This window comes from Equus przewalskii, unplaced genomic scaffold (genome assembly GCF_037783145.1).
Source record: "Equus przewalskii isolate Varuska unplaced genomic scaffold, EquPr2 ChrUn-9, whole genome shotgun sequence".
Classification (NCBI taxonomy): Eukaryota; Metazoa; Chordata; class Mammalia; order Perissodactyla; family Equidae; genus Equus; species Equus przewalskii.
Window position 1 is genome coordinate 919,920 of NW_027228757.1, and position 19,986 is coordinate 939,905.

General features: G+C 51.4%; 1 protein-coding gene and 1 long non-coding RNA gene across 17 annotated transcripts; one reads left to right on the forward strand and one right to left on the reverse strand.

Annotated features, from left to right (window-relative positions):
- Positions 1–10,389: 10,389 nt before the first annotated feature.
- On the reverse strand, positions 10,390–15,331 carry HAPLN2 (hyaluronan and proteoglycan link protein 2). Of its 12 annotated transcripts, none has more exons than XM_070608594.1 (9): positions 15,194–15,326; positions 14,988–15,083; positions 14,629–14,687; positions 12,981–13,112; positions 12,625–12,772; positions 12,058–12,411; positions 11,759–11,875; positions 11,435–11,617; positions 10,390–11,036 (listed from the first exon to the last, which is right to left on the reverse strand). In XM_070608594.1, the coding sequence occupies exons 5-9, from the start codon at positions 12,761–12,763 to the stop codon at positions 10,756–10,758; spliced, it is 1,074 nt and encodes a 357-aa protein (XP_070464695.1). In that variant the 5' UTR covers positions 12,764–12,772; positions 12,981–13,112; positions 14,629–14,687; positions 14,988–15,083; positions 15,194–15,326; the 3' UTR covers positions 10,390–10,755. The 12 variants fall into 12 exon arrangements, with proteins under 12 accessions (XP_070464695.1, XP_070464694.1, XP_070464691.1 ...); XM_070608593.1 differs by having other exon boundaries at positions 14,629–14,690; XM_070608590.1 differs by having other exon boundaries at positions 14,988–15,095; positions 15,194–15,226.
- On the forward strand, positions 10,912–19,688 carry LOC139081755 (uncharacterized). 5 transcript variants are annotated; one of them, XR_011536989.1, is made up of 4 exons: positions 10,912–11,052; positions 14,234–14,393; positions 14,594–16,817; positions 18,078–19,688. It is a non-coding gene; the product is annotated as an uncharacterized lncRNA (long non-coding RNA). The 5 variants fall into 5 exon arrangements; XR_011536985.1 differs by having other exon boundaries at positions 16,250–17,811; XR_011536986.1 differs by having other exon boundaries at positions 16,250–16,817.
- Positions 19,689–19,986: the final 298 nt, after the last annotated feature.

The window sequence follows — 19,986 nt, forward strand, 5'->3', positions numbered from 1 at the left end:
GTTTGAGAAGCTCACAAAAAGACTCCTTATCACAACCTTGTGGATCTAAGGGCAGAATTCTGGCCCCTCCCCCAGAGACCCATCTACTGTAGAGACAGGACAAAAAGACTTGTGGGTGATGGGCAGGATGGTCCCTCAGTGAGAGAAATGCCCCAGGAAGGGATGCGAGACTGAAGGGGACAGAGCAAGGTGCTGGGAGAGTCTGGGGAGGAAGAGACCTCGGTTTATTCATTTTACTAAATAAATATTAGCTGAATGTCTACTATAGGCCAGGTACTCTTTTAGGCCTTAGGAATGCTGTCCCAAGTCCTCTAGTGGAGAGGGGGTAGCTGGGAAGGCCTTTGGAGACAGATCTGGGCAGTGTCTGGGTAGCCCTAGGACCTTCCTTTGCTCCTCAGACCTTGCCTCTCTGAGCTGAAAGAGACCACCCCCCCCCCCACCCCCGGCCCAGGACAGTCTCAGCATGGGTGCCTGCATCTAGCCTGCCCCCACACGAGGGCTCAGCTCGTCTCCACATGGGCTCCACCTGGCTTGACAGCCAGGCGGGGCCAGGCAACCAGGAGGCTGAAATTCAATCCCAGTGGTGGCTCACATGTAACCACAGTTCTTGCCTTGGGGAAACCTGGCTGTGACCGGAGAAAGAGAAAGTGACCTTCCTCACCACCCCACCTCATGACTAGAAGTGTGGGCACACATTTTGGTGCCCTAGAGGAGGCCAACCTTGGCGGAGACCAGCAGCACCTGGGTCTGGACAAGGGCTGGTACCAGACAGTCTGTTCCAAGAGGCAGACCCCTGGTGGGAAACCAGACACGGTGAGAGAGCAGACAGCTGCTGCTGTGAAGATCTTGGTGAGAGCCAGGATTCTGGAATCGTGGGCACTGAGGTCAAAATCCTGTTTTGCCATTTGCAGTGGCCAAACCTTGGGAAGGTCTTAGTTTCTCTGAAACTGTTTCCTCTTCTGTACGTGGGCTGAACTGTATCTACTGCCCTGGGTAATATCTGCTGCACTTGGGCTCCAGCAAGGAAGCCCCTGGCCCATGGCTTGGGCTCAGGAAAATTCTTTTCCTTTGCTAGTCACACACACACATGCACCCCCTAGTCTGCACCAGATGTCCTGCCCAGGAGATCAGTGGGCCAGTCCCCTGTGATGGGACAGAGGGCTCATTATCTGAGAAAGGAGTCTTTTCCTGAGGATTCTTCAAGGGAGGAAAAGAGCACCTCCCCAAGACTTTTTCAAAATTTCTAGCTGTGAAAGTTCATACTGAAGTCTAACCTGCATTTTGAACTGTCAGTGGCTGGTCAAAGACTCTCCTTATTGTCTTCACTTGCATCTTGACCTATGCCCGTGTGACACCACCACCCCCCCGCCCCCTGCCCCATTTCTATTCCTTTTCTGAGCAGAGGCAAGAACCAAGACCGTCCCCTCTGTGTCTCGGAATGGGATCCTCAGGAACTGGCTGGAAGCAAATGGTATCAATGGAAGCATGAAGAATGAAAGTCAGATTTCAAGTAGGACCTCCTCCCCTGGTAACAGGAGGAGAATGTCTCAGGGAACCTTAGGTATCTTCTGCACAAGGAAACTGAGACCCAAAGAGGCAAAGTGACTATCTAGTGTCACACAGCATGTAATTGACTGACCGTGACCAAAAGGCAAGTTTCCTGACTCCCAGGCCAGGGTTCTTGCTAGGGCCCCCAGCTGTCTCTCTCAGGGGAGAGAAAGTGGGGGAGGAGGAGAGAAGAAAGAGAGAAGGAGGGAGAGTGGGGGCAGCTCCCCGTCCTCTTCCACGTGCAGCCCAGCTGGCTCGTCCCCCAGCCCCCTGCATGGGAGCAATCAATCTCTGGCCGCCCCCCCCAATCCAGGCCAAAGCTGAGGCCATGACCCGAGTTGAGGAAACAGAATCTCCCCATAAGTTCTAGCATCCCCAGCTCCCTCCACCTCCAGTGTTAACCCTGGGCCTTCCTCGCTGGATTCCCACCCACAGTGGCCACGGCGAAAGCCTGTCCTTCCAGCCCCTTGAACACCTGCCCCCACTTCCCCAGACTTTGGGATGGGGGCCCAGGCAGCTTAGCTCCTCTCTGAGGCCCAGCGCATCACACAGACACCTGGGTCCTATGCCACGGGGACGTGGGAGTGGGGCTGAAGAGGGGGGATGGATGGGGCACTGAACACTGGGACAGCTGTGTTCATAGAATGGGGGCTTTGATAGCTTCTGAAAGGGGCCAGGAAGCACGGGACCCTGGCCCAGGCGGTGAGGGGGGGGGCGCCCCGGCCCAGGCCAGGGAACGGCTGGGTATAACTCCGCGGGCTCCTGCAGCTGAACACAGGTCGGGGGGTGGGAGGGGAAGCGGGGTGGTGGGGAGACAGCAGTGGGACCTACAGGCTGGCCAACACTGGGGTAGGATCCCTGCTGCGTGAGCAGGAGCCAACTGTCCCCCTTGCTTTGAGGGGCGCAGACTCTGTGTTCAGAAGAGACCACTGGCCTGTCCCACAGAGAACGGCTAAAGGACCTGGAAGGCTCAGCTCTGAGCACCTCCAAGTCTACTTCTTGAGAAAAAGTTCGTCCTGTCTGCAGGCTCCCTGCAGCCCCTCTCCCTTCCTCCCATGGGGAAGACCACCCACGCTTCTATGATGCTGGGCAGCTGCTAATCTCTCTGAGCCTCAGTTTCTTTACCTGTAAAATGGGAATAACACCTTGTCTCATGGTTCTGATGTTGGGACTATGTAAATGTTTTATATAATTAAAACAAAATTTGACAGAATTAAATTAATTTGAGATGAAATAAAAAGAAGGAAAGTGCTGTGATCCCTAAAAATCTAAAACAAACTGAAATAAACGCACCTAATTGTGCATGAAGTTGGAGGCAAAGCCACAGAGAAGAATTTTCTCTCAAGTGATTATAAAACTCAGCATTTTGACTATACATCTCTAGGAACAAAAAGAACCATGGAGAAATTTTAATGTTGGCATTATAATTTTGAAAAGCACTATTTATTGTGATAGAGCAAAGAAGTAATTTTAGTAATGGTGTAGGAACTAAGATTTTCAGTGTCAGAAAAGGAAAGTTAAGCAGAAACTATCAATCTTGAGTCTGAATGGAAATAACAGCACGAACTCCTGGTCTGTATATATATCTCCTGTCTACTGAAAAGGCTTAGAAGCAGTGACAGCCCGACAACAATGACTATCCCTTGTGCCCGGACGGTGGCCTTTAAATAATACTTTCCACTGAAAGGAACCACGACTCTTTGGAGAAACTCCAGGTCTGGGGCAGGATAGCTTGTCATACTTCAGAATAGGGAACTTGTAGGACTCCGATCAAGTTCATGTCAAAAGGACCCAGGAGCCGGCCCAGTGGCCAAGTGGTTAAGTTTGCATGCGCCGCTTCAGCGGTCCAGTGTTTCACTGGTTCGGATCCTGGGCGTAAACATGGCACCGCTCATCAGACCATGCTGAGGCGGCATCCCATATGCCACAACTAGAAGGACCCACAAGTAAAAAAAATATACAACTATGCACCAGGGGGACTTTGGGGAGAAAAAGGGGGGAAAAAAAAAAGGACCCAGTGGCCAACTTGAGAAGACTGCCACTGGCCAAAAAGGAAACAACTTCAGGATTAAGATGAATAAGGACTGTAAGAAATTGAACCACATCAAATATGTAAAAAGTCCGTGAGTTCATAATGATACTAAAAAATAAAATCACCTCTCACCTTTGGACATTTAAAGGCACCGACTCACGATTTTGGAAATGAAATCAGCATATAGCAGATACTGTTGGTGTCCTGCCCAGCTGCCCCCTCAACAAGCCAAAGGCTGCTGACCGCCTGAGGATTTGTTTCTGACCATGGAGGTGTGCTCCGCCCAAGGGCGTGGCAAGTCAGAAGTATCCAAGAGTTGATGCCCCTGGAAACAGCCCTGAACTGTGACAGAGGGGAGGTGGCAGACTAAAGACCCCAGCCCCCTCAGCTCTCAGGTGGGAACACTGCGAGGCAAGGGCCACAGTGTCCCAGAGCTCCCAGCAGCTTTGAGCTCCAGCTGCTCACAGACATCACCTGCTCAATTATCTGGATTATTTACTCAATTATTTATTGGATTCCTTCCCTTCCCTGTCATACTTTCCTATTAAGATCTGCAAATTTTCACACCCACCAAGTCATGAGCACACGTGGGTGGGCACAGCAGAATCCAAAATGGTACATTGTGATTGGGTGTGAGCGTGTTCAGAGGGCAAAAGTCAGCTACGTGAGCAGGAGGCCCAAACTCCCACATTATCGATCTCTGTCGCACCTGCCTCTCTCTCAGCTTGCGCTATGGCCCTGTGGGGCTTCTCTGTGATCAGGCTTCAGAGGAGGAAGAAGCCCAGGCCCGGTTCATGGATGGGCCACTTTGATACATTGATGGGAACTAAACACGGACTGCTGCCGCCCTGCAGCCCTGCTCAGGGGTGGCCCTGAAAGACGGTGGTGAGGGGAAACCCTCCCAGGAGGACGCTCCAAGCAGTACACCAGCCACCTACTTTACAGTGAGAGAGGTGACTTGAGGGGAGTGCATACACGGACTCTTGAGCAGTGGCAAATGGCTTGGTTGGTTGGTCAGGCCAGGAAAGACCCAGACTGGAAGTTTGGGGATAAGGAAGTCTAGGGAAGAGCTATATGGATGGACTTACAGGAGTGGGCATTGTGTCTTGTGGCAGTGCCCTTAAAGAATATTCACTGCAGAGAAGGCACTGAACAGCCAGGCGGACAGAAGAACGCCAGTGGGTAACAGCCAGCCTTTGTCCTCTGCCACGCCGGGGCTTGCACAATGGGCCCATGAATGGAGTAGTTGTGGCAGTAGATATGGAGACTATGCAAGGCCCACCAGCCAGGCTCTCTTTCACCAAGCTGACCTAGCTACTGCCATTGCTGGATGCTTGGCCTATCAGCAGCAGAGACAGACGCTAAATCCTCAACATGGTACCATCCCTCAAGGACACCAACCAGCCACTGGGAGGCAGGATGATTACAGTGTACCTCTTTCCATCTGGAGGGGGAGTAATATCTCTTTACTGGGATTAATGCATATTCTGGATATGAATTTGCCTTCCCTGCCCAAGTGCCTTGGCCACCACCAATATCCAAGGATATAAAGTAAATTATTTATCCTTATGAGATCTCATATAGTATCACCTCTAACCAAGAGGATCCACTTTACAGTGAAGGAACTGTGACAATGGGCACATGACCACAGGACCCACTGGCCCTGCAATATACCACATCACCTCAAAACTGCCAGTCTGACATTAGTATGGCCTCTTTACAGCACATCTAAACACCAGTTTGGGGAAAACATCCTCTAAGACTGGGATACTGGCCTTCAAAATGCTGTATGTATTTTGAACCAATGGCCATTATGTGGTGCTGTATCCCAGAGAGCTAGAAATCATGGGTACAGGAACCAGGGTGTGGAAGTAGCAATAACCCTTTCACCATCAGTCAGTGACCCACTTGGGAAATTTGTGCTTCTTGTCCCTATAAATTTAGGCTCTGCAGGATTAGATGCCCTAGTTCCTGGGGTGGGAAATGCACCTGCCAGGGGTCACAGTAAGGGTATCACTAAACCCCAGGATACAGCAGCCATGGGGTCATTTTGGGCCATTCATGCCAATTGACCGGTTGGCAGATATTTGATCTTGATTATCCCCCGTCCAGTGGTAACTGTGGCCGGGCAGTTGCAGCAATGTTTGCCTGTCAAGGGCATGGTAATGAAAGCTTGAGGCCATCAGGGCTGAAGGTCTGGGTTTTTCTATTGTGAAAGCCCCAGAGACCAACAGAATGAATCGTAGAGGAGGGAGATGTTGAACATTGATTACAGCCTTGGAACCAACTGCAGCAACGGTTACTGTAGTTTGTCCCACTAGCCCTCCTGTTGTAAGACTTTCTTTTTAAAGAATTAGAAATTGTTATCAGCCACGACCTTGAAGAATCAGCGACAGGACAAAGTGAACTTAACTGGGGGGCACAAACAGATCTGAGCGGTGCAAAGGGTGGATTGCAGCTGTGACCCACATCCTTCAGCATTCACCTCTACCTACAAGGAGAAGGCTTCTCGGTGAACATCTGTGCCTCTGCCTGAGGGCTTGCTTTCTGGCTGCGGGAGCACGTTTGTGTGCAGGGCTAGCCAGGAGTGCTGGAGGGTTAATGTTCCCAGAAGCAGCCCTCAACCAACAGACAGGAAGCTGACCGACAATACCCTAGTTTCTTTGCCGCTTGGGTGGGCTTCTCTGAGACAGGCTCTGCGCTGTCTTCCAGAATGCCCCCGCAGGATCGAGCCCAGCTGCTCCACCTGCTCTATTCACAGCTTTCACAGGCTTCCTTCCCTTTCCTGCCTCCACTTCCCCATCCCTCTCCCGGTGCCACTTAGCATGACCTACCAAATAAACTACTTGTACTCAAAGTCTTGACTCACATCTGCTTTGGGGGAACCCCGCTGTCTATAACGAATTGCCAGAGACTGGGTGACTTAAACAACAAAGGTTTATTTCTCACAGTTCTGGAGGCCGGCAGATCTGGTGTCTGGTGAGAACCCACTTCCTGGTTTGCAGATGGCCATCTTCTTGTTGTATGCTCACGTGGTGGAGAGCAGAGAGAGGAAGCAAGCTCCCCTGAGTCTCTTTTTATAAGGGCACGAATCCCATGGTGAGGGCTCCACCCTCATGCCCTAATTACCTCCCAAAGGCCCCATCTCCAAAACCATCACGTTAGGGATTAGGGTTCTAACATATGAATTTGGGGGGCCACAAACATTCATTCCGTAGCACTTATCTAAGACAAATGGAAGCGAACCAAGCCTTAACCCTACCTTTCCTGAATGGGTTATATGTCAGAATAACAAAATAGTTGATGAAGAAAATTTTTCTTCATAGATGATTCACAGCGAATAAATGAAGGAGGAATGACAAAATTAGAATATCTCCCTTTTGCTAATGAGATAGTGAAACAAGGTATCTAGACAATGATCATCAGTAACCATTAGATAAAAACTTGATGGGTGTAGTAGATTAAATGGTGGCCACAAAAAATATGTCCACGTCCTAACTCCTGAAACCTCTGAATGTTAACTTGTTTGGAAAAAGTCTTTGCAGATGCAGTTCATTATCTGAATTCGTTCCCTAAATTCAGTTAATAGTTTTGAGATAAGATCATGCTGGATTAGCCAGGTGGGGAAAATCCAGTGATGAGTGTCCTTATAAGAGACAGAAGAGAAGACACAGACACATGAAGATGAGGAGGCAACGTGACCACAGAGGCAGCCAAAGAAGCCATGGAATGCCACCAGCCACCAGAAGACGGAAGAGGCAAGAAAGAATTCTCCTTAGAGTGTTCAGAGGGAGTGTGACACTGCTGATGCCTTGACTTTGGACTTCTGGCCTGCAGAATGGTAAAAGAATACATTTCTGTTGTCTTAAGCCACCAAGTTTGTGATACTTTGTTATAGCAGCTGTAGGAAACTAATACACTGAGGAACTTTATAATGAATGAGTCAGACTGACACTACCTGAATTTACCGCTCAACCTAAGCATCACTATTTTACTACAACCACCAGACACCATGTGCCTCCTGATGCAATGAAAGAGGAAGCATACAGCATCATTCATAAAATATTCCTGGAAAAAAAAGTAAATGTAAATTTAATCAAACTTCTAAATATAATTGCAGGGGACAGAGGAATATGTTAAACGACACCACAAGGATACACTCGGCCAAATCCAGAATGTGAGAAAATTGACTAGAAAATGACCCAGTTTCTTGAACAAACAAAAGGGCATAGATAAAACGAAAGAGGAAGAAGTATTATAGCTTCAAAGATACTTAAAAAAATTAATCAAGTGCAGTGTATAAAGTTTTGTTGGATCCTGGTTTGAGCAAATCAACTACAAAATTGTGTTTTTTAGACATTCAGGGGAAAGTGATCATGAACCAAATATTAGATAAAATTAATTTAATTTTGTTGGGGGAGTGTGATGATGGAATTACGGTTACTTTAAAAAGTCACTGTATGTTAGAAATACGTACTGAGTAATTACAGGTGAAATGGTAGGCTGTCTGGGATTTGCTTTAGAATACTCCACAAAAACAAACACAAGTGAGAGGATTCATAAAACAGGAAGGGCAGAAACTTGAAATGGTCGAGCTGGATGATGAAGTGGATCATTATACTAGTCTCTATATTTATGTGTATGTGGGAAATTCTCCATAATAAAAAAAATAGTATGAGCAAGCCCTGATGGCCTGGCAGTTGAAGTTCGATGCTCACCGCTTCAGCAGCCTGGGTTAGTTTCCCAGTGGTGGAACCACACCCCTTGTCTGTCAGTTGCCATATTACGGCAGCAGTTCACATAGAAGAAACAGAAGGAATTACAACTAGGCTATATAACCATGCGCTGGGGCTTTGGGGAGGAAAAAAAAAAAAAAGAGGAGGATTGTCAACAGATGTTAGCTCAGGGCAAATCTTCCCCTGCAAAATAATAATAATAATAATAATAGCAATATGAGACGTAGTTGTAAGAATTAGTGGTCATGTGTCTTTATGGGTGAAGAAACAGAGCTTTGCAGCAAGTGAAAAGCTCCTCCCATGACCATTTCTCATGTGGTCTCTTGACAAAGGCTGAGACGTCACACTAAAGAAAAGCCATCTTTCTGCAGGCTGAGTAGCTGGGCCCAGGATCTTGGCTTTCTGGGGCTCTGACTCCAGAATAGGTCAGAACTTAGAAACCCAGAAGAGCAGTGGGCGAGTGGGTGACTACCAGTATGTCTCAGAATCTAGACTGCCCTCTAAATTGATTCTTGTGTAGATGCTGGTGCTGATGCTGTTCATCAAGTATTTCCAGTTCTATTCTAGGCCTAAGCAGGATTGCTCTTTCCTGCCCCCTTGTGGTTGAGTGGGGCCATGTGATTAGTTCTGGAGAATGGTTTGTGAACACAAGGGACAGGTGTCCCTTCTGGGCTGTAGCCATTAACTGTAAGACCCTCCAGAGCTCTTTTAATTTTTTTCTTCTGGTGATTGATGGCATTGAGCTGGTGGCTGCTCTATCAGCCTGGGTCCCTGAATAACTAAACTGAGAAGAGTCCACTTTTTGACCACAGCACATAGGTAGCCTGAGCAAGAAATGAACCTTCGTTGTTCTAAGCCACTGAGATTTGGAGGTTATTTGTTATCACAGTATAATTTAGCTTATCTTGACTAAAATAGTGCCAGACAGCAATCAACCCCACAGGCTACCTGGTAAGAACCTGAATAATAATAATTATTGTTGTTCTGTTATTATTGTCATAATAATAATCATTAATTATTATAGTTACCACTTACTGAGTGCCTTTTATGTGTACCAGGCATGTACTACCCGGTACGTGCATTGTCTCAGTTACTCGCCACAAAAACCTGGGGAGGCAGATGTTACTATCCCATGACCAAGATGAGAAAAACTGGAGCTTAGGAACTGGCACAAAGATTTCACTTGCTATATGAGGGTTATTGAAGATGCTGTTCAATCATTCTCTGTCCTTATAAAAGTCCCATGGGATGAATTCTCTAGCAATTATAGCAAGAACCCTCTTGGAAAGCAATTTTACAACACATATCCAGGGCCATTGGGATGTTCATACCCTTGGCTCCAGTCATTACTACTGTCTAGCCCAGGCTTTTTGTGGTGTAGATTCCTTGAGTAGAATAAACGTAGTGTAAAGAAAAATGGATTAATGACATTAGAGTTTGTCTCTTGAATTACTAGTATGTTTCCTCTAGCCAGATGTTAAGAATGTTACTGGTCCAGTTTCTCTCTCCACCTGGACGGCCGTGCTGGTGGGGAACGTTAAACCGAACGCCCATCACCCTGAAGTATCAATCCTGCGGTGACCCTGTTGTTGCCGGTGTTGGCCGCCGCCTCCTTCCGCAGGCTAACTTGCCTGTCAATTGTAGCAATGGTATTACCTTTCTAGTTGTTCTGCAAACCCTTCTGGGAGACTGGCAGGATACAAACACATTTTGAAGTATGTTTAGGTGCATCTCATATTTGTTCTGTGGTGCCCCGAGGGTAGGCCTGGGGGTTTGGAGCGCTCCTGGCGGATTTGAACCAGAGTAATCTTAGGTGAGTGTGTGGCGCCCCCGCATGGGGCCTGGCGAAACAATACTGCTGGGTTCTCTCGCGACTGTTCCGGCGTCTCCAACTCTCCTTCGGCCTTTTGGCGTCCTCTCCTCTCAATCTCCACTCTCCTGCAGCCTCACTCCTCGGCAGCAGTAGCCCCTCCTCTTACTCTGTCTTCCTAGCCGCGCAGTCAGCCCTCTGGGTCCCCTTCATCCCTCCCCCTCCCCCGACGCATCGCCGCACTTACAGCTTCGCCCAACACAAAAAGTCCCTAAGTTATTTTATTGCTGTTTACAGAGGTCAGTTAATGCCCCCTGGGCACCCATTCCGTCCCCTAGTAGTCACTGCTTGGTTTGCTGGCGGCACGAGAACAGCGGCCGGTCCTCGATCCGCGGGGCCGAGGGTGGTACACGCACACCCCGCCACGGGGGGCGCCACCACCTCCCTTCCCACCGCCCGGCCAGCCGGGATCTGCTCGCTGCCCGCAGCCCTCTGCCGGCCGGGAAGGCGGGTCAGAAGGGGCTCCTCCTTGTCTGGCGAGAAGGCAGGCTCGTGGGAAAGGGGCGGCGAGAGACCCCGCCACGACTCCCAGGCTTTGTCGTGCGCGCTGGAGGGGGTGCGCTGGGCCGCTACTCGGAGTAGCAGTAGGTCCCGTAGGCGGCCTGCTGGGGTCTGGGGAAGCCGAAGCTGCGCACTCCGGGATCCGGGAGGCCCCCGCAGCGCGGCCGCGGCGTGGTGATGGGGAAGCGCACGCTGCCGTCCGCCAGCCAGCCGCCGTCGCATTGGTCCAGCGCCGAGAACTTCCAGGCGGCGTAGAGATGCCCTACCTTGGCCACCACGGCCCCGCGCCGCCGGCACGCCGCGTGGGCCTCAGACAGCGTCAGCCGCCCGGGCACGAAGAACACGTGGCCTGGGGACCAGAGCAGGTCAGCGACTGGCCGAGAGCTGGGCAGGGCTGGGTGCGGCGGGGATTCAGACCCCCAGGGAGCGCGGGCAGAGAAGGGGCGGGACCGAGCTTGGGTAGCAGGAGTGGGTGTATCGAGGTACGGGGTGTGGGTGAGGTTGCGGGAGGCGGGCTGGAACCTGGGTGGGCGGAGTGACGGAGGGGGCGACTTTTTGACGAGACAGAGAGGCGGCCACCGATCTCAAGCCTCCTGCGTGGTACTTTCCCCGCCCCATTCTTCAGACCCCGCCCCAAGTCGCCGTCTTAGCCTCGCTCGCCCCGCCCCGCCTCCCTCGCGCGCCAGGGCCCCTCCTCCGCAGCCCGTCAGGCTCCGCCCCCTCCCGGGTCGCTCGCCCAGCCCGCACCTGCCAGCGCAGAGGTGAAGCAGAACGCGTCGTAGCGGTCGCGCTTCCGGTCTCGGGGCCCATAGCTGCGGATCCCGGGCCGACCGCGGCCGCCGCACGGAGCGCGCGCCGTGAGCACGGGGTAGCGCACGGAGCCCTCAAGCAGCCAGCCCGCGTTACACCAGTCCAGACCCTCGGTCCACGCTGGCGGGAGATGGCAGGGGCGGGGATGGTCCGGGGGATTAGAGGCCTCACAGGCAGGAGTCAGGCCCGGAGCTCGCCTCCACTGGGGCGCATGTGACAGCCCGGAGAGGGCCTAGGCAGTGCCCAGGTTCCGCCGCTCACCCTGGTACAGCTGGGCGTAGGTGGCCAGGCGTCCATCCTGCTCCTCGCACGCCTGCTTCGCCTCGTAGTAATTGAACTGGTACCGGCCCCGGCTGGGCTGGTACGGAAACACCACACCTAGGGGGTGGCGGACAGCCTGGGGAGAGCCGGCAGACGGGGGGAGGGGAAGGAACCGGGCAGCCAAGGAGAGAGGGCTGGGGGAACCCCGAGGCGGGCGGGGGAGACGCTGGGGGAGGAGCCCTGGGTGACCCGAGATGAGGTGGCAGGAAAGGAGCGGGGCGAGAACCGAAGAGCCTCACCCTCCAGGCGCAGAGTCAGCGCCACGCTCTCGTCCTCGATGCCATTGATGAGCTCACAGCGGTACCTGCCCTCGTCCTCCAGGCGCACGCCCGCGATGACCAGGGAGGCGTCTAGACGATGTCCCCTCCGCATCCTGGCGCGCCCCCCCAGAGGTCCGTAGCCCCGGGCGTGCAGTCCGTTAGTGATGAGGATCGGCGTTTCCTGGAGCTCCCCTGGCTCCACTTTGCTCCAGCGTACCTTGTAGCTGGGAGGCGGGGTGCCCAGGACGCAGGGCAGCGTGGCCGTGGCCCCACGACGAGAGTGAATGACCTCGTGGATGGGGGGCAGGAGGTAGTGGGGGCCAAGGTGGGATGCTGAGCAGAGGGGGCCACAGTGGCAGGAACCCCCTGACCCTCACTGCCCCAAATGCCCATCCAGACCCCGTTCCCCAGACTCCCCACCCCCTCTCGTCCCTCTCCCACTCAGCAGTGACTCTCGCTCCCTGTGTACCTCAGACAGCTGCCTTTTCAACACCCGGAGCCTCTCCCCAACTGTCCCCCAGATTCTGGGCTGGGCTGAGGTCTTACCTGGGTCCCCCAGGGCTTTGTGGAAGAAGACGGTGAAGGTCCAAGGGAGAAGGAGGTGGCAGAGCGTGGGGAGCGTGAGCCAGCCTGGCATGACGAGGAGTCCGCCCAGCACCGTCCGTAGGGCACAAAGGGTGGGCATTCCTTAGGACTAAGGGAATGAGGGGGGCAGGGTTGGAGATGAACTCCCATCAGGGGTTCCTCAGAGGGGACTGTCCAGCTGGAAGCCATGGGGGCAGAGAAAGGGACTGCTGTTGGTGGCAAAAGGAAGACGATGTGGGACGGGGGGCAGTGACAGTCCCTCCCCACACCCCCACCCACACCCCGACCTCCTGGGCCCGTCCCTCTTCCTCTCTCACATCTTTTCAGGCAGCTGGTCCTGATTTAGCATCTCCTCTCCCTATCCCCTTCTCATCACAAGTGCTACTTCCCAAGTCCTGCCATCTGGATTGCCAGCTCGTCTCTATCCTCTCCCAGCACCCATTCTCCATCTGCAGCCAGAATGAGTATGATCTTGTCACTCTCCTGCTTAAAACAGTGGCTTCTGTTGCCCTGAGGATAAAGTCTAGTCCCCAAACCACAGCTTTCAAGGCTCTCTGTGGTCCAGCCTCCCTGCACATCCAACATCACCCCCACCCCCTGTGCCCTCTGCATTGTGCTCCAGACATGTTGACCTTCTGGCTCCGAGACAGCCCAAGTTCACCCTCGCCTCCTCACAGACATCAGTGTGGGCCTCACCTCCTCTGGGAAACCTCTCCTCTCCCCCGACTCCGCCACACTGTAGTGCACTGAGATCTGCTCCTCTGGTTCTCCTACTGCAGTGGACTGGGGGCTTTTTATTCTTAGAAGTACTTTTATTAGCAGCTAAATTAACAGTATGAATTTGAAAGTAATACATCTGCATATGTAGACTATATCAGTGAGATTTCCAGTCATTAAAAGTGTAAAATTATAGTTATAAAAAATAATTTCAAACACAATTGTCTATTTCAGTAGTTTTTCCCTCCTTCTTTATTGTATCTATTCTTTATCACCTTGACCATTTAAAAAAATTGTACAGAGGTCCTCTTAACCAAGCTTTATTCATTTTCTAAATCTGATTCTTCCACTTCCTAAGTGCATGAGTGAATGAGTTATTTCACCTCTCTCTGACCCAATGTCCTCATCGGTAAAATGTGGATAATAATACACAGCTACCTCACTGGGTAGTTGTGAGGATTAGATGAAATAATATATGTAAAATGCTTAAAATAGTGTCTGATATGTGGTAAGTGCTATGCATGTGTTAGCTGTTATCTGCAGCTCCTAGCATAGTTTCTGGTACACAGTAGGTGCTAAATAAATGTGTGTGTGTGTATGTGTGTGTATGTGTGTTAATGAATGAGTTCACACTAAGGACTTCTGGGAAGGAGAGCTGGGACCTGGGGAGAGGGAGGAAACGCTGAGGAGGAGCCAGAAAGCTAAGGAGCTGAGTTCCATCTTCCTGCAAATGAAGCCCAAAGAGGAGCTTGCAGGAGGAGAATGGGGCTTGGGCACAGAAAGGACTTCCCAATGGTTAAAAGGGAAAGTATCTGGGCCAGGGACGTGAGCGAGAGAACCACTTCTCTTGTAGAGAACCTGCTTCGCAGAGTGATGGTGGGAACTGAGACTGACTGAAGGACCAGCAGCAGGGACAGCTGGCACTCACAAGTTTGAAGCTGAATGTGCCTGAAGCTGCTCTGAGCACTTTACATGTCTGCTTTTATATTTACTCCTCCCAGCCATCCTACAATGTAAGAGCGATTATGAATCCCCTTTTATACCTGCTCAAACAGATTTTAGGAAACTTGAGCGAGGTCACACTGTTAGTAAGAGGCAGAGTTTGCCGGGATTTGAATCTGGATTTGACAGTGAGGCTCGAGCTCTTAATCACTGATCTGTATTTCAAAGCATCAGAACAGGCACGCACATAGCTTCCTCATATCCCTTACAGAGACTGAGAGAGTGGCCCCCAGCTCCACTGCCTACCTGTTAGACGCAGGTCTCTTCACAGAGATGGAGGAAGCAGTGATTGGCAGTTTTTCGTCCTGCTGGAGGAAGAGGTTCCAGGTGAAGGAGTTGTTTGGGTCCCTGTAAGTTCTGAGCACCTTAGAGCTCCAGGACTTGAGCATCTGATCAGTGCGGTGACTCCTTTTGCACCTTTGAGGAAAGGCTTCTGCTCTGAGCTCACAGATGATGCCAAGGTGCCAAGGTGTCCAGCCCCTTGACTGGGCACTTTATCTGTGGTGCTCACTGTCCTGCTCCCAGGGGAAGATGCTGGGGTCGGGATGAGGGGTGGGGACCCATGAAGGGGGATGGAGTAAAGAAGGCAACCCAGGAATGATTACCTGGAAGAATGCAGAGAGCTGGGTGCCTCGTTTCTTCTAGATGCTCTTGGGCCAGAGAAGGGGTGGATCGATTGGACCAATGGGAGTGGGGATGAACTACAAATAAGGCTTAAAGATCCGTAGCTGTCAAGCTCCAGCTGCCTCCATCTTTCCATTTGGGCCTCATCTAAGCAGCCTCCCTCCCGCTCCCCGAACCAAGTCCTCACCTCTACCCTCCGGTGTCTGGATGCGCATTGCCTATGGAAAGAGGCTCTCACGGTGGGAACCAGACTTCCAGGACCTCCGGCTGCTTCAAGAAACCTGACCCCTTCTATCCAGACCCCTAGCTGTCCGTCTGTCTGTCCTTTCCTTCTCTGTCCCCACCCCATCGGAAGCACAATTTCCCATTGTCTCCGTCTTTTCCCCTATTGTTGAATAACAGGGGCCCTTTCTTTATCTTGTGGGTACGAAATGTCAACAGCTGGGGATGTGGGATGCAGGACTGGCTGGCACACACCACCGGAAAAAGGGCCTGGGTGGGGGCGGGCCCAGAACAGGAACTGACATCCTCAAGGAGAAGGGAATGGGATGAGGGAGAGAGAGTGGTTGGTGAGACGGTTGAAATGGGGTCCCCCTCAGTACTCAAAGCTTCAAGGCTCTAAAGAGATTTTGTGTGAGGCCAGGGAGATGGCTGGACTCCATGGAGGGCAGAGTGAGGAGTTAGAATCGCAATAAAAGAGATGGAAATTAGACAGCAAGGAGGATTCTTCTGTCCCTGGGAAAGGACAGGGGAATTTCTGGGGATGGAAGAACTTCGGAAAACTCTCCAAAACAGAGGTCATCTTATTTGTTCCCTGGTTTCCCATCTCCTCCTTCAGAACAGATGGATAATCTTAAAGTTCTCAAGAGAAGGTTGACGCTTAGCCTCCCTGGGTGGAAACTCACTTCTCTGAAGTCGCCCTTTTTAGGAAGTTCTTTCTGAAGTCTAAACTCCTACTGGAGTTTAAGCTCATTTTTAAACCTTTCTACTGAGGTATAATTTACATACAACAAAGAGCACAGATCTAAGTGTACAGCTCAATCGATTTTTGCTTGCGTACACACCATGGAACTAACCACCCCCAGATCAAGATATTGAACACTTCCAATACTCAGAATAAGCCCCTTTCCCTTTTGTGCGCTGTCAATGCAGTGGGAATACTCGCTCTGTAAACAGCCATTGGGAAACATTTCAAGCTTCGTTATCACCTCTGAGCCTTCTTTTCTCTCTGCTCTCACACCAGTAGCTTCGCACTATTAGAATCATCCACGTTCAGAACTGGAAGGGACCTCAGGACACTCGGCTTCCTCAGTTACCAGATGAAGAAGAGGACGTGGAGGAGAAAGTGACCTGCCCAAGGCCACACAGACACGGTTGTTGAGTGAAGCTTAGAATCACCGCTTTTTCTGCTAATCAGCCTTCTGCTGCTCTCCTCCACTCTCCGAGTTAGCTGAACTGCGGGGTTTTCACTGGGGCCTGTGTCTGATAACAAGGAGCCCACCCCACTGGTCCTCTTTGAGGATTTGATTGACTGTCTTTTCCCTCTCCGCTCCATCCTCATTTCTAAGCCCTTCCCTCTTCCTCTCAGAGAGAAGGACCAACAAGAGAAGACAAACAGCCGCCTGTCTCCTCAGCCAGGACGCCCTGATCCAGCGCATCTGATTGGCTTCCGCCCAACTCAAACAAACAGCCTCCCGCAGAGAGGGGGACAGTACAGTGGGAGGCAGCCCGTGGCTGCCACCATTCCAGGCTCACTCCCCACGGCGCCTTTCTCTCCAGATCACTTCTGAACTGTGGTTTGGAAGTCTCTGGTATGTACATCCATAAAAGCCTGAGTTTGGCAGGGAGCAAGGCCTAGAACTCTTCAATCGATGCAGAAAGAACCCTTTGAGGATGGAATGAGAAAGGAGCAGACCAGGAATGAGTCAGTAGTGCAGAGCCAAACTGGGCTTCGCTCGCTCACGCTCCTTTCTAGGTCTCCCCAGGACTCTCTGAAAGAGGAAGGCGTGAGACAGCTCAGGCGCCGGCTGGCGTCTTTTCACTGAACTAGCGTCTTCTGAGGAGAGGCCTCTGCCTCTCCTGCTACTACTGACCAGGGTGAGGTGGGACCCTCTAGGACAAGCGAGGAGTCCTGGCACCTCTTTCCGTAACACCCCAGACTCAGCTCCACCCTCCAGGCACAGCTGACCAGTTTTCTTGACCCCTGGTGATGGCAAACACAGTCCCAGTTTACTGCTGGGATTGTTGCATGAAGGACTGGAGGAGTTAGCAAAACGGCACCTTAGATGGAAGAGCAGGGAGCAGCTCGGTGTGCCCGGCAGGGCTCCTGCTCCTTCTGACACAATCCATGTTCACACACAGCTGCTGCGTTCTCTGCAGGCCACTGGGCAGCCTCCCCTCCTGCTCTGCTGGCCCTGGCCTTTCTCCTCCTCCCTGGCAGCCCCCAGGCCACTCTCTTCTCTCTGGTCCAGGCTCAGGCCTCTTGTGGCGCTGGATCCTGGCTCCACTGCAGGATGATGTGGGGAGTGAGGCCGAAGGAGTCAGCCTTGAAAAGACCCGTTTTCCACTCAGGAGGCCTCATTGTACCCTGAACAGACTTTGTATTGTGGATAGAGTCAAGGGTGGGAAGAAAGGGGGAGATGGAGTCCCTGTCCTTGGAGGGGCTGCCAATCTGGAGGGGGCATGAGGTCACACGGGCTATGGAAGGAACAGCGGAATGAGAGGAGTCCTGTGTCAGCCAGATGCTAACCTCATATAAGACTCTCTACCAAGCTCCTGGAGCTTCAGTCTTTAATTGCCAAGCAGGTACCACGTCTGCCCAGCGAGACTTATTGGTGTGAGGGAGACGGAACAGCATTCCATCAAGTGAAAAGCACATTATGAATCAGTTCGTTGTTAGAGGCTGGGGGATCCTTCTATATAGTGAGGGTAACCAGTGGGGTTTCCCAGTTTGGGATCCCTGGAAGTCTGAGACAACAGCAGAGGAGAAGAGGAAGGAAGGGAGGAGAGGCAAAAAGGGGTAGAGGGCCAAAGAGCTCTCTCCCTCTTACTCTCTCTATTTCCATCTCTAGGGCGAGCATGAGGACGTCACTGCAGTGCCTCAGATGCCACCTGGAGCCCTGACAGGAGACTGCGCCTCATGTCGACTGCCCTGCCCAGCCTGGAAGTCCTGGGCAGAGCTTGGTCGCCTGTTTGTCACTCCAGCCCCTTTATTTGGGGCTCTTGAGAAGTGGGCCTCATGGTGCCCACTTCAGTACTGATCAGAACCTAGAAACTAGCACCAAGGATGTCCAGAGGGAGGAGCTGGCTGGCTGTATGGGCAGCTTCTTCCTGGCTCTGAAATGTCTCAGAGGAATAGGATGGGGGTGTCATGCTGTCCTCATCTCAACCTGGCAGATGTTCAGGTTCATCAATCATGTCTGTTCTGAGGGTGTTGGGGGGCAGTGGGGGCAGCGGGCCAGGCCGTGCTCCTCTCAAGTCCTTCTTTTCCGAAGGGCCTCACTATGCAGAGAAGCAGGTGAGGGGCAGAAGTAGATGGCCGTAGAAAATTCTCAGTCTAGTGGGATAACACCTGTTCTGTCGACCTCAGAGGTAGACGAGGGTAGAGTAAAATCATAGAAAGCGCAGGGAACAGCAAAAGACAAGTGTCCAGTGGCTATTTTCATGGTTAATAAGATTTAACGATTGTATTTTACTTATTAATAATCACATCACCTCTCATCCTGTCTGTAACAGTCAGTTCACTGCTATATCCAAGTGGGCCACTGAAACTGCGTCTTCGTTCGACCACCCCTGCCAAGGCCTTGAGATCCTGACCCCTCGTTTTATCTCCCAGACCCCAAAGCTCGCTCAGAGCCCTGCTTCTCTCCCCACTGTGGCTGGGCTGGGCTGGGCTGGGTCTGACTTTCGTTGGTACAGACTCTCCCTCCCAGTCTCATACTAGTCAAACTTAAACCCAGAAGTAAGAAGATTTGCAGGTTTTGATCAACTATTCTCAGATAGAATTTGAATAATTTAAAAAAGTGAGCCCTATCTTATAGCTCCACTTTCCTTCACACGGGAGAAATAAACACTACCACAGTATAATTATTCCCATTTTATGGACAAGGAACCTGATGTCCAGACAAGGCAGGTAGCCTGTTCAAGGTCATATGGCTACTAAGTGACCCAGTAGCTTATCGCAGAAGCTAGCTGAGGTCCTCCCTTCTGTGAAAGGATATTTCCTCCAAACTTGGAAAAGGTAAAATGCGGATTGCTCAGTTTTTCGTTTTTGTCTTTTTGGTATCACTCTAGAGCATTGTCCGAAAAGCTTGCTGGACACTCATCTTCCTCTCCCGGGGAGGGTAACTTTGTTGTTACAGTGTATTTGATAAATAATCGACAACAGACAAAGATGCAGACACTTACAGTCGTGTATGGTTAGTGGTTAACTGGCAGAAGTTGATAAAATGATAAGGTTGTATTGCCCAACAGAGAGGTTAACCACAAAAGTGTTTTCGTTTTATTGTCCGAGAATGTTGACCAGTCTCGTATCTAAATTAGCAATCTCATTTTGGCATTCCTTTTCTTCTTGACTGTATAAGTCCCTGTTGCTCAAATGCTCTTCAAAGCTATTCTTTTATCTTCTTCCTGGTTCCCTCATCAATGAGTCAAATAAATCTTTGACGTAAGTTAACAGATAACCTTAAGAATTGTGTTTTTCCTCTTCTCAACTTGCCTATATTGAAGACCACACACTAACGCTCTCCTCTTCCCTCGAACAGCAGATCCCCTGGCGGAACCAGCCCGTGAGTCCCCCTCAACCTGCACCTCCTTGAGGGCAGGGGACTGTGTAACTCCAGCCCACAGCGGACCAGCAACAGCACCGAGAGGAGGTGGCCATTCTCAGCAGGAGTCCTCTCCGTGCCTTCCCGTAGTTAAGGACACCCTCTGCTCCAGTGGAGCCCCATCGTTCTGGCAGCTCAATCCCATTAGCAACAT